Here is a 13,015-nt window from a genome sequence, read left to right on the forward strand (position 1 = left end):
CTTGACCACCTTTACGCCACACACAGAGACGCGTACAAAGCTCTCCCTCGCCCTCCATTTGGCAAATCTGACCATAAATCTATCCTCCAGATTCCTGCTTACAAGCAAATATTAAAGCAGGAAGCACCAGTGACTGTCTATTAAAAAAAGTGGTCAGATGAAACAGTTGCTAAACTATGGGACTGCTTGCACAAACTGGAATATGTTCCGGGATTCTTCCGATGTCATTGAGTACATTGGCTTCATCAATAAGTGCATCGATGACATCGTACCAACAGGGACTGTACGTACATACCCCAACCAGAAGCCATGGATTACAGGCCACATCCGCACTGAGTTAAAGGCTAGAGCTTCCGCTTTCAAGGAGCGGCACTCTAACCCGGAAGCTTACAAGAAATCCAGCTATGCCCTCCGAACTGTCAAACAGACAAAGCGTCAATACGGGACTAAGATCGAATCGTACTTCACCGTCTCCGACGCTCGTTGGATGTGGCAGGGCTTGTAAACTATTACAGACTACAAAGGGAAGCACAGCTGAGAGCTGCCCAGTGACACAAGCCTATCAGACGAGCTAAATGACTTCTATGTTCGCTTCGAGGCAAATAACACAAACATGCATGAGAGCGTCAGCTGTTCCGGACGACTGTGTGATCACGCTCTCCTCAGCCGATGTGAGTAAGACCCTTGAACAGGTCAATATTCACAAGGCCGCAGGGCCAGACGGATTACCAGGATGTGTACTCTGAGCATGCGCTGACCAACTGGCAAGTGTCTTCACTGACATTTTCAACTTCTCCCTGTCCGAGTCTGTAATAGCAACATGTTTCAAGCAGACCACCATAGTCCCTGTGCCCAAGAACACTAAGATAACATGCCTAAATGACTACCAACCTGTAGCCTGAAGTGCTTTGAAAGGCTGGTCATGGCTCACAATACCATTATCCCTGAAACCATAGACCCACTCCAATTTGCATACCGCCCCAACAGATCCACAGATGATGCAATCTCTATTGCACTCCACACTGCCCTTTCACACCTGGGACTAAAGGACCCTGGGACTAAACACCTCCCTCTGCAACTAGATCCTGTTTTTGCTGATGGGCCGCTCCCAGGTGGTAAGGATAGGTAACAACACATCCGCCACGCTGATCCTCAATATGGGGGCCCCACAGAGGTGCGTGCTCAGCCCCCTCCGGTACTCCCTGTTCACTCATGACTGCACGGCCAGGCACGACTCCAATACCATCATTAAGTTTTCCGATTACACAACAGTGGTAGGCCTGATCACCGACAACGATGAGACAGCCTATAGGGAGGAGGTCAGAGACCTGACTGTGTGGTGCAAGGACAACAACCTCTCCCTCAACGTGATCAAGACAAAGGAGATGATTGTGGACTACAGAAAAAGGAGGACCGTGCATGCCCCCATGCTCACCGACTGGGCTGTAGTGGAGCAGGTGGAGAGCTTCAAGTTCCTTGGCTTCCACATCACCAACAAACTAACATGGTCCAAGCACACCAAGACAGTCGTCAAGAGGGCACGACAAAGCCTATTCCCCCCTTAGGAGATTGAAAAGATTTGGCATGGGTTCTCAGATCCTCAAAAAGTTTTACAGCTGCACCATCGAGAGCATGGTTGCATCACTGCCTGGTATGGCAACAGCTCGGCCTCCGACTGCAAGGCACTACTGAGGGTAGTGCATATGGCCCAGTCCATCACCGGGGCCAAGCTTCCTGCCATCCAGGACTTCAAAACCAGGCAGTGTTAGAGGAAGGCCCTAAAAATTGTCAGACTCCAGCCACCCTAGGCTCCAGCCACCCTACCTCATGGCAAGCGGTACCGGAGCACCAAGTCCCCCCTTCTACGCTGCTGCTACTCTGTTATTGTCTGTGCATAGTCACTTTAATAACTTTACCTACATGTACATATTACCTCGACACTGGTGCCCCCTCACACTGACTCTGTACCGGTACCCCCTGTATATAGCCTCGCTGTTGTTATTTACTGCTGCTCTTTAATTATTTGTTATTCTTATGTCTTACTTTTTGGGGAGTATTTTCTTTAAAACTGCATTGTTGGTTAAGGGCTTGTATGTAAGCATTTCACTGTAAGGTTGTTGTATTCGGCCATGTGACAAATATATATTTTTTTATATTGGCAAATATTGTACAATCCTGGTGTGTTAAGCTCTTGGAGACTCATATGTACTGAAAGACTCAGTTGTATTCTCTGCCAAAGCTGATTCTACAAAGTATTGACTCTGGTGTGAATACTTATGTAAATTAGTTATTGCTGTATTACATTTTTTATATATTTTCATACATGCTTTTTCTTTGTAATTATGTGGTGTTGTTTTACACACTTATCTATTGAATCCATTTTGATTTCAGGCTTTAACACAACAACTTGTGGAATAAGTCAAGGGGTATGAATACTTTCTGAATGCACTGTATGTCATTGACACCATCTCTTTAGTGAGCTGAAGGAGGAGGTCACCCAGGCGCGCACACTCAACACAAAAACCTCTGAGCTCCAGGGACGTCTGGAGGAGGCTGCCCAGCGGGCCTCGCGGCTGGAGTTGGAGCTGGGGGAGCGGGCCTTGGCGGCCAGGGAGCTGACCTCTCTCCACAGGGAGACGGAGGACCTCCGGGCCCTTACCCAGTGCCAGGAACACAGGCTGGTCCAATGCCAGAGAGAGGCCCAGCAGAGCCTGGCTGAATTAGCTAGTCTGGAGAGTATATTGGCTTTGCTGCACCTCCGAGAGGTATGGAGGATTGGGGACATGCGCACGTACACGCACGTACGTTGACACGTACAGTCACTCACATTCAGACATATATTTATATGCACAAAAACAGACAGTCAACTTGGGGTGATAGGGAGATACTTATTTAGCCACTTGATGGGGTTGTGTTGTTACAGGGTGATGAGGGACCTCTCTGTGTGAAGCCCTGTATGCTGCTCCCAGTGGATTACACAGGAACGACAGACCCACTCAGACCCAAGCCAGGTGTGTGTGCAGTACAACCGAATCACAGGCGGCTGGTGGCACATTCATTGGGGAGGAAAGGAATTGATGTAATGGTATCACAAGTTTGATACCATCCCATTCTCGCCATTATTATGAGCCGTCCTCCCTTCACCAGCCTCCTGTGAACCAGATGTGTGTCTTTTTACTGAGTTGATGTATTTATTTGGTAGCCTATGGTTGTTGGGCTGTGTGATAATTTTTTATTTATCTCGTTCTCTTCTACCTACCCCCTTTTCCAATCTATCCACCCACCCCTCACTCCTCCAGGTGAGCGATACCAGCAGCTGCTCCCAGTGCTTCAGGCGGTGGAGGCGGAGCGGGGCAGACAGAGCTCCCTGGCCTCCAGGCTCCAGGAGAGGCTGTCTAAAGCCCAGGAGGAAGTCTCCTCCCTGCACAGCTCCATGGCCCAGAGGGCCTCGCACTACCAGCAGGTCCACAGCGAGCTGCTCCAGAGGGCCAGCCTGGCTACCGATGCCGAGAAGGAGGTGAGGAGAGTGAGTGGGGAAGGGGAGAGGTGTGCCGAGTACCAAAAACCCCAAGCCACTAGCTTCTTCCCTTATCCCCTTCTGGGTTTGCAGATGTGTAGTGAAGGGATAAGAATAATAGGGATGGCTTCATCTGCCCTTCCAGTGGACATAGCTTCTTTCAGATCTGCCAACACAGATGGACTAGAGCTTGTGTGTGTGTGCGTGCGTGCGTGCGTGCGTGCGTGTTAGGCTGCGTGTATCTGACGTGTGAGTCGTATTTGTTGAATTCTGACCGTCACCCCACGGTGGTCTTGCTGTCCTGCTACAGTTGAAGAAGAAGAGTGCTCGTGTGGCGGCTCTGGAGAAACAGCTGCAGGAGAAGAGCTCTGCCTACTCACTGGCCGCTCTGAAGAACACTCAGCTGGAGCAGGAGCTGCTGGTACACACACACACACACACACACACACACACACACACACACACACACACACACACACACACACGTCACATTAAGTGACTCATAAAGCATGCTCATTGTTATAAGGTACTCTCTTTCTCTACTTCTCTTTCTCTCTCCCTTTTTTTCTCTCTCTCTTTCTCTTTCTCTCATCCCAGGAGAAGGCCAGTGCTATCCAGCACTACCAGTCTGTGATGACCAAGAAGCAGAGGGACTTCCAACAGGCTCTGGACAAAAGTAAAAAGGCCCGTGCTGACCAGTGCAAGGAACTGCAGGACAGAGTGGAACTGGTGAGTCTCGTGTTTGTGTGTGGATTGATTCATTGCACTGTCTTTCTTCCTCATTCTTATGTACAGTTCCTGATTCTTCGTCAACTTCCTATGCCGCTTTATCGTTGACTTTTTTTGGGGCCAGACAGTCTCCCTCTTCCTTCTCTCATTTTCTCTATTTTCTAGGAACTGTACAAATAATGGAATCAAGCAAAAGTAAAAAATAAAAATAAAAACATGTCGTTGTGGGCTCTCTCGGTAGTAGTGGCTTTCTCCCTTTTTATCTCTTTGCCTCTGTCCCTCTCTCCCTCTCTTGCTCCTTCCCTGTCTCCAGCTGCAGTTGTCTCTGGACCAGAACCGGGCCCAGGTCTCAGAGCTGGAGCAGGCTGTGTGTTTTGCCCAGAGGGAGAGACACGAGGCCCAGAGCACAGCCCACCTATTGCAGGTCTCCCTGGACCAGCTCACACAGGTCAGAACCACCGCAGCTATACAGTTTCATCCTACACATCCTCTCAGGAACCACTACTATGTAACTGGGATGCATGGCACGGCAGCCATTTTGTGCCAGAACACTCATTAAATGACATTTCATGACCGTACGTGAAGCCATAGCGTTAATGGAATTAAAGGCTTGCTTGTGTGCTGTGCACCTTGTCATGAGATCTCAATGTACTTATCACCAGGAGAGAGAGACCAACGTGAGACACGGCGAGGAGGCTCTACGGAGTGTCAGAGAGCAGGCCACCGAGTCTTCCACCAAGGTAACAATAAATGGAAGACACTGTATTGAATGCTATACCCAGGTTTTTCTAGCACTCAGTTTAAATGCATATCAACTGTACCGTACTGTGCTCTGCAAAGACGTCGGACTGAACAGTTAACTACAGTTACCAGTCTTGTGCTTGGTGACGACATATCAATATCAAATCGAGTGTCTTACCGCCATCTTACCGTAGATCGTTGACAAGGGCGTGTACGAGCTTCACAAGGGACGTATGGCAAAGGAAAGAGGACAGGAACACGTGTGGCTTGACAAGGACCGTATTTATGTTCTGTGTTTGACGTGTGTCTGCGTGTCAGGTGAGGCAGCTGGAGACAGCCCTGTCGTCCTGTCGGGATGAGCTGAGCTCCCGCCTACTGCAGACGGAGGACGCTAAGCAGCACTATCAGAGACAGCTGGACGTCAAGGGCAAAGAGGTGTGCGTCTATGTTCCGTGTTGCTACCGCCCTGTTGCTTATACTCCATTGTGACTGTCTGACACGCTCCGTTACCGTGCTTGTGTGTGTGTGTGTGTGTGTGTGTGTGTCTCACCTTGTCGTCTGTGTGTACGTGTGAGAGAGTCTGTGTGTGTATAAACCCCTGTCTCTCTCTCGCTCTACTCCACAGCTGTCGTCTCTGCAGGAGGAGTTGCGTAGCAGCGCTCTGGTGTGTGGCCGCTCCAGTGAGCGCTGTGTCCAGCTTCAGTACTCCCTGCAGCGGCAGCAGAGCATGCTACAGGAGAGCAGCACCCGTGTGGCCGAACTGGAGGAAAGCCAGAGCCAGCTACAGGGACAGGTACGGATGCCTGCTTGGAGAGACTGGCGGATGCTCTACCTAGACGCCAGGTAGGAACATGTGTCTTGTAGAGAGGGCGACCGCTGACATCGCAGTGACAGCGAAGGTAAAACACACATTTGTCATGGAGCTCCCTCCCGGGACATGGGGACTTGACCCAGGTTGTATCTCAATGGTCAAGTAGCTGAATAAGCAGGACACAGCCTATTATATTGACCTCAGTGTTAAAGTGCAAACCACTTCCAGTAAGACTCCCTGAAAAGCAAATGCGTATATTCTAATAAGTCACTTCAACTCATTTTAGTATTTGACTTGCCACACTGTTCATTTTTTTTTCTTTCTCAAAACTCCCCTCACAAAAAGAACATAGTACAATGACTCCATTAACCAAAGCCAATATAAATCTATTCACTTGCGGGCAGGACTTTTCTGTCTACAAAGCGTGGCTTGACAGGGAACATGAGAGCTGAATTTCCCACAGGCAACATGCTTTCTGTGTAAACCTTTTGTCAACTAGGTTATCATCAAGTCTTCCATTTGTTTTAAGGTGAATAATTTAAGTGGGTATTTTACCGTATGAAAAACCATTATACACAGAAATGCAACTTAAAGTAAAACCAGTTCTATTATAGTATTTGGTATTACTAATTGAATATGGGATATGCACGCACGCACGCACGCGCGCACACACACACACACACACTACCGGTCAAAAGTTTTAGAACACCTACTCATTCAAAGGTTTTTCTATTTCTACATTGTAGAGTATTTGTTAAGGCATCAAAACTATGAAATAACACACATGGAATCATGTAGTAAACAAAAAAGTGTTAAACAAATCAAAATACAGTATATTTGAGATTCTTCGAAGTATGCACCCTGTTGTTCTTCCTCATTCTCATGGACAGTTCCTGATTTATCATCAACTTCCTGTATGTCACTTTTATCTTTGACTATTTTTGGCCAAACAGTCTCACTCTCCCTTCTATCATTTCTTCTCTCTTTCTAGGAAAGAGAACGACAGATCAAATAATGTAATCAAAGGAAAAGTTTTTTTTTTAAATGCCTCCTTGCCCGTCCAATGTTTCCTCATCTCCTACAAAATGTCTCCCTGCAGGCGGTCACGGAGTCCGAGGTGCCAAAGGAGCTCCCTTTCTTCTTTAGGGTTGATGCCCCTATCATCTCCAAGCCTATCGCTGACTTTTTTGGGGAGGTTCCCATTGCTTGGAAGGCAGCCACGGTGCATCCTTTATTTAAAGGGGAGATCAAGCTGATCCTAACTAGGCCAATTTCTATTTTGCCCTGTTTATCAAAAGGGTTGGAAAAACTTGTCAAGAAAGCCAGTCAGTTGATTATTGACGTCTATAGTATTCTCTCGGGTACGCAATCTGGTTTCCACTCAGGTTATGGATGTGTCACTGGGACCTTAAAGGTCCTAAATGATGTCACTGTTGCCCTTGATTTTAATTTCTGCAAAGAAACCACTACTAAAGGACACCAGTAAGAAGGTCAAGAAACACGAGCCATGGACAAATTTGAGATTTTTTTTCTCCAACTGCTGTGTCATTGTGGTTCCCACCTTCAAGCATGGAGGAGGAGGTGTGATGGTTTGGGGGTGCTTTGCTGGTGACACTGTCTGTGATTTATTTAGAATTCAAGGCACTCTTAACCAGCTTGGCTACCACAGCATTCTGCAGCGATACGCCATCCCATCTGGTTTGGGCTGTCATTTGTTTTCAACAGGACAATGACCCAAAACATGACCCAGGCTGTGTAAGAGCTATTTGATCAATAAGAAGAGTGATGGAGTGCTGTATCAGATGACCTGGCCTCCACAATCAACCGACCTCAACCCAATTGAGATGGTTTGGGATGAGTCGGACTGCAGAGTGAAGGAAAAGCAGTCAAAAAGAAGTGCTCAGCATATGTGGGAACTCCTTCAAGACTGTTGGAAAAGCATTCCAGGTGAAGCTGGTTGAATTTTTTTAATTTATTTTATTTCACCTTTTATTTTACCTGGTAGGCCAGTTGAGAACAAGTTCTCATTTACAACTGCGACCTGGCCAGGATAAAGCAAAGAAGTGTGACAAAAACAACACAGAATTCACATGGGATAAACAAACGTACAGTCAATAACACGAAAAGTGCAAATCAATCCCAGAACAACAGCAAAGGACCTTGTGAAGATGCTGGAGGAAACAGGTACAAAAGTATCTATATCCACAGTAAAACGAGTCCTATATCGACAACCTGAAACTCAGCAAGGAAGAAGCCACTGCTCCAAAACCGCCAGACTACGGTTTGCAACTGCACATGGGGACAAAAATCGTACTTTTTGGAGAAATGTTCCCTGGTCTGATGAAACAAAATGGAACTGTTTGGCCATAATGACCATCGTTATGTTTGGAGGAAAAAGGGGGAGGCTTGCAAGCGGAAGAACACCATCCCAACTGTGAAGCATGGGGGTGGCAGTATCATGTTGTGAAAATAGATGCCAACTTGAGGGAGGAAAATTGTGGATATATTGAAGTAACATCTCAAGACATCAGTCAGGAAGTTCAAGCTTGATTCCTAATGGGTCTTCCAAATGGACAAATGACCCCAAGCATTCTTCCAAAGTTGTGGCAAAATGGCTTAAGGACAACAAAGTCGAGGTGTTGGAGTGGCCATCACAAAGCCCTGACCTCAATACCATAGGAAATGTGTGGGCAGAACTGAAAAAGCGTGTTCGAGCAAGGAGGCCGACAAACCTGACTCAGTTACACCATTTCTGTCAAGAGGAATGTGCCAAAATTCACCCAATTTATTGTGGGAAGCCTGTGAAAGGCTACCCAAAACGTTTGACCCAAGTTAAGCAATTGAAAGGCAATGCTACCAAATACTAATTGAGTGTATGTAATCTTCTGACCCGCTGGGGATGTGATGAAAGAAATAAAAGCTGAAATAAATAATTCTGTCTGCTATTATTCTGACGTTTCACATTCTTAAAATTAAGTGGTGTTCCTAACTGACCGAAGACAGGGAATTTTTACTAGGATTAAGTGTCAGGAATTGTGAAACTGAGTTTAAATGTATTTGGCTAAGGTGTATGTAAACTTCCGACATCAACTGTATAAGTCTCCAACTTTAGTGATTTAGAATGCCAAGAGTGTGCAAAAGCTGTCATCAAGGCAAAGAGTGGCTACTTTGAAGATTCAAAAATATTTTTTGATTTCTTTAACACTTTTTTTGTTTTTGTTTTGGTTACTACTTATTCCATATGTGTTATTTCATAGTTGTGATGTCTCCACTATTATTCTACAATCTAGAAAATGGTAAACAGATAGGAAAACCCTTGAATGAGTGTAGGTGTGGCCGAACTTTTGACTGCTACTGTATAATATGAATGATATTTGTTGCCAGGTGTCTGCGTTGGAGCAGGAGGTGGAGCGGGCGCGCTTGTCTCTGGAGGAGGAGCTGAGGAGGAGAGAGGAGGTGGTGCAGGAGGCTGACAAGGAGGTGCAGGAGAAGAGGCGACAGGCTGCACAGCTCTCTGGCTCTGTCACGTAAGACACGACAGAAGATGTTGTATTCATTCCAATTAAGCATTTGTCATTGCTTAGTTTGATATAGAATGCTTCAGTCACACAATTCACTAAATGTGATTGAATTCAGACATTGCACTAACGTCTGATTCGTTAATGAAGTCATTCAAATACGCTTATTACGCAAAACAAACACATTTTTATGATATCTGAGCCGTGAAAGATAGTGTAAAATAATTTTCAAGCTTTTGCGCCAAGTTGATGCATATCATACTAACTTTGTATGACCTTAAGATAAGACCTCACAAAATCCTCTCTGTGTGTATATTGCAACTGTTCTCTGTTGGTCAGTGGGAGTGGTTGGAGTTCAGGCCAGACCGAGCAGCTCCTGCCCTGTAGCAGAAAGAGAGCGAGGAGGAGAGAAATGTTCCCATCGGCATAGTGCTGACAGAATAAGACAGTCCCATGACTCTAGTGCCTCAACAACCAGGGGGTTTATTGTGTGTGTCTCATCTCCACCCCCCCCACACCACACGCTCCTCCCTTTGTCAGGGGGTATATATTGGGGGTATATATACACCGCTCCATTCTGAAGCATTCTCCTTAGAGCGAGAGCTTATTTTAGGTTGGAGTTTAACACTTAATGAGGGAGCGTAGTGAAGCATAGAGGAGCACTTTGACGAGGAAAGCACATTGCTTTGTCTATTAAGTCACTACTTAGGGAGGATCGATACAGAGATCGTACTCAGAGTTCTATCTCTGGTTACTCAGTTAGCACTCTAGTTCTAGTTACGCAGTTAGTATTCTAGTTCAGGTTACTCAGTTAGTACTGTAGTTCAGGTTACTCAGTTAGTACTCTAGTTCAAGTTACTTAGTACTGTAGTTGTTGTAAGTCAGTTAATACTCTACTCTACTTGTTGTTAGTCAGTTAGTACTCTACTTGTTAGTCAGTTAGTACTGTTGTTCAGGTTAATCAGTTAGTACTGTTGTTCAGGTTAATCAGTTAGTACTGCTGTTCAGGTTAACCAGTTAGTACTGTAGTTCAGGTTACTCAGTTAGTACTGTAGTTCAGGTTACTCAGTTAGTACTGTAGTTCAGGTTAGTACTCTAGTTCCGGTTACTCGGTTAGTACTCTAGTTCAGGTTAGTACTCTAGTTCAGGTTATTCGGTTAGTACTCTAGTTCAGGTTACTCGGTTAGTACTCTAGTTCTGTCCAAGTCATATAGAACCTGAGTTGGCTCCATTTTTTATTTTTTTTTGCGGGTAGTGCAGTGGCCTAGGTTGCTGAGAGGATTCCTAATGCGGGCACATTTGTGCACAGTTCGGTAGGCGCCAGATAGAGGGTGTCTAGGATGTGTGTGAGTGTAGGGTGTGAATCTCTGCATGTCATCTGTACATGTATCTTGTCCGTGTTAGGATACTTGTTAGGATACTTGTATGCTAACTGTGTGCGCGTGTGTATTCCAGTCAGCTGTCGTCTGAGATGAATCGGTGTCGTGGGGAGCTGTCATCCATGGAGCAGGAGCTGCAAAGGCTGCGGAAGGACGCCAGCATGAAGTCCTCCCAGCTCAGCTGCATGGAGGAGACCCTGCAGCAGACCCAGGGCCTACTGGAGAAGAAGAATGACGCGGGTAAAACACACTAGGGGGGAGATCAAATATTATTTTAGTTTCTGTTCTTTCTTAAATTCTTCATTCATTCAATCAAAGTTGGGGCCAATTTTATTTTGATTTTTCGTGATTACTGTATATATCCGCCACAGTCTGCATTCCACTGACCTCTCTACCACATAGTCATCGTGGAAGCCCTTTCTCCCCTCCTCCTCCCCCCTGCAGTTGTGGACTTGGAGGAGAAGCTCCACCGCTGCGAGGAGGACAGGCGGAACTCTGTGCAGCGGGCGGAGACTCTGGAGGGACAGCTACAGGGGGTGCGCGGTGAGATGCACGACACCCTAGAGAACCTACAGGAGCTGAGAGAGCTGTTACAGCGCACGCAGGTCAGCGCAGACGAACGACAGACATCACTGGAGAAATTGTCGGCCGAGCTCAGGTGAGCCTCTCTCTGCCAACCTCCCGACGGGGGGAGGGGCCTTGACCGGGGTTGTCCATTTGTTGCTCTGCTGAACAGAACACGTCTCCCCTCAAATCTTTAGGAAATGCTTCCTAAACAAAATAAACTCAGAACACATAAATAAAAATCCAAGTAAAAATGTTTATGGAAAATGCAAAGCAGTTTTGAAGGTAAAGATATTCATATCATTGAAGAAGCCCTGCCCACACACCGGAAGTCACATGCACTTTCAATGGACCGTGTAACCATGGCAACCACTGACCGGTCGAGGTCTGTGGATTTGTGTCTGAGACCTCGTTGACGGGCGATTTGGGAAGACTGAAATCAAAAGTCATATGTTTAGACGTTCTTTGGTCAGGTTTAAGAATAATTGATTTTTGGTGACCTTTTTCGTCTTTAACTGTCACTTTTTATTATATAATTAGTAAATATAATATATTATGTAATATGTCTATAAATATTTAAGTAAATATGATGTACTGTGCACATTTGTGTTTGTTGAGCATTAGTTTCCATGTTAAATAACGTAACTTTTCTTTGCACTAAAACCTGATGTGAGCTCATCATCGAGGGAAAGCCTCTGTTTCAAGAGAATAGGCTAGCTATGTGTAGTTAGCCTCTGGCTGACCTAGCCTCTGGCTGACCTAGCCTCTGGCTGAGCTAGCCTCTGGCTGACCTAGACTCTGGCTGACCTAGACTCTGGCTGACCTAGACTCTGGCTGAGCTAGCCCCTGGCGGACCTAGCCTCTGGCTGACCTAGGCTCTGGCTGAGCTAGCCCCTGGCTGACCTAGCCTCTGGCTGAGCTAGCCTCTGGCTGAGCCAGCCTCTGGCTGACCTAGCCTCTGGCGGACCTAGCCCCTGGCGGACCTAGCCTCTGGCTGACCTAGCCTCTGGCTGAGCTAGCCTCTGGCTGAGCCAGCCTCTGGCTGACCTAGCCTCTGGCTGACCTAGCCTCTGGCTGAGCTAGCCCCTGGCGGACCTAGCCTCTGGCTGACCTAGCCTCTGGCTGAGCTAGCCTCTGGCATTCATAATATGTATCATGCTCTATTATTTTGTTGAAATGTATTATTTTCATAATAAATTGTGTATTGTTTTGAGGTTTTATCGCAGTCAGTGAACAAACAGCAGTTTACTTTGGTGGCACACACACACGGCCCACACGGATACCAAGCACCCACGGGACTCATAAAACGAGTCGTAAATCATTTTATACACATGATCTCTTTGTGTAAATAGGAACACAGAACAGGAGTTATAATATCACTCGTATCTGTCTGCTATGGATTCAAACCCTCCGTCTGATACCAACCAGTTCATTTCTGGTGAACGTCTTTGTCAAATACACAATTGTCCCCCACCAAACATGCCACCAGCCAATATGACGGTGTCACAAACTGTCTAAGGGCACGTTCTAATTAGGTGAATGTAATGGCTAGGTATTATTATTTGACAGTTTTACAAGTGCATTATCTCTCACTGTCATTCAAACATATAACAGGCACAGTAACACCTGATCTGTAAACCCTATTGAGCAGCTACATTGCTGAACCTCAACCACTGATGCAATATAATTCAATAAATGTATTTAAAATTAAAGGCCTAAAAAAAAAGTATGTTTGGGGGGGGGATCACCAGTCTTG

At 46.2% G+C, this 13,015-nt stretch overlaps 1 protein-coding gene across 3 annotated transcripts in view; it reads left to right on the top strand.

The window, feature by feature from the left end:
- The window catches only part of ccdc18 (coiled-coil domain containing 18), a 32,556-nt gene that overhangs the window by 12,358 nt on the left and 7,183 nt on the right, over positions 1-13,015 (top strand). For 2 of the 3 annotated variants that reach the window (XM_021612920.2, XM_021612918.2), the window contains exons 8-19: positions 2,477-2,801; positions 2,924-3,011; positions 3,300-3,517; positions 3,828-3,938; positions 4,115-4,246; positions 4,560-4,694; positions 4,909-4,986; positions 5,306-5,422; positions 5,613-5,780; positions 9,183-9,325; positions 10,772-10,935; positions 11,140-11,353. In XM_021612920.2, coding sequence (XP_021468595.2) covers positions 2,477-2,801; positions 2,924-3,011; positions 3,300-3,517; positions 3,828-3,938; positions 4,115-4,246; positions 4,560-4,694; positions 4,909-4,986; positions 5,306-5,422; positions 5,613-5,780; positions 9,183-9,325; positions 10,772-10,935; positions 11,140-11,353 — 1,893 coding nt within the window. The remainder of the gene's footprint in view (positions 1-2,476; positions 2,802-2,923; positions 3,012-3,299; positions 3,518-3,827; positions 3,939-4,114; positions 4,247-4,559; positions 4,695-4,908; positions 4,987-5,305; positions 5,423-5,612; positions 5,781-9,182; positions 9,326-10,771; positions 10,936-11,139; positions 11,354-13,015) is intronic. The other variant, XM_021612919.2, reaches the window with a different exon arrangement.

The sequence above is a fragment of the Oncorhynchus mykiss genome, chromosome 8 (genome assembly GCF_013265735.2).
Source record: "Oncorhynchus mykiss isolate Arlee chromosome 8, USDA_OmykA_1.1, whole genome shotgun sequence".
NCBI classification, from domain to species: domain Eukaryota; kingdom Metazoa; phylum Chordata; class Actinopteri; order Salmoniformes; family Salmonidae; genus Oncorhynchus; species Oncorhynchus mykiss.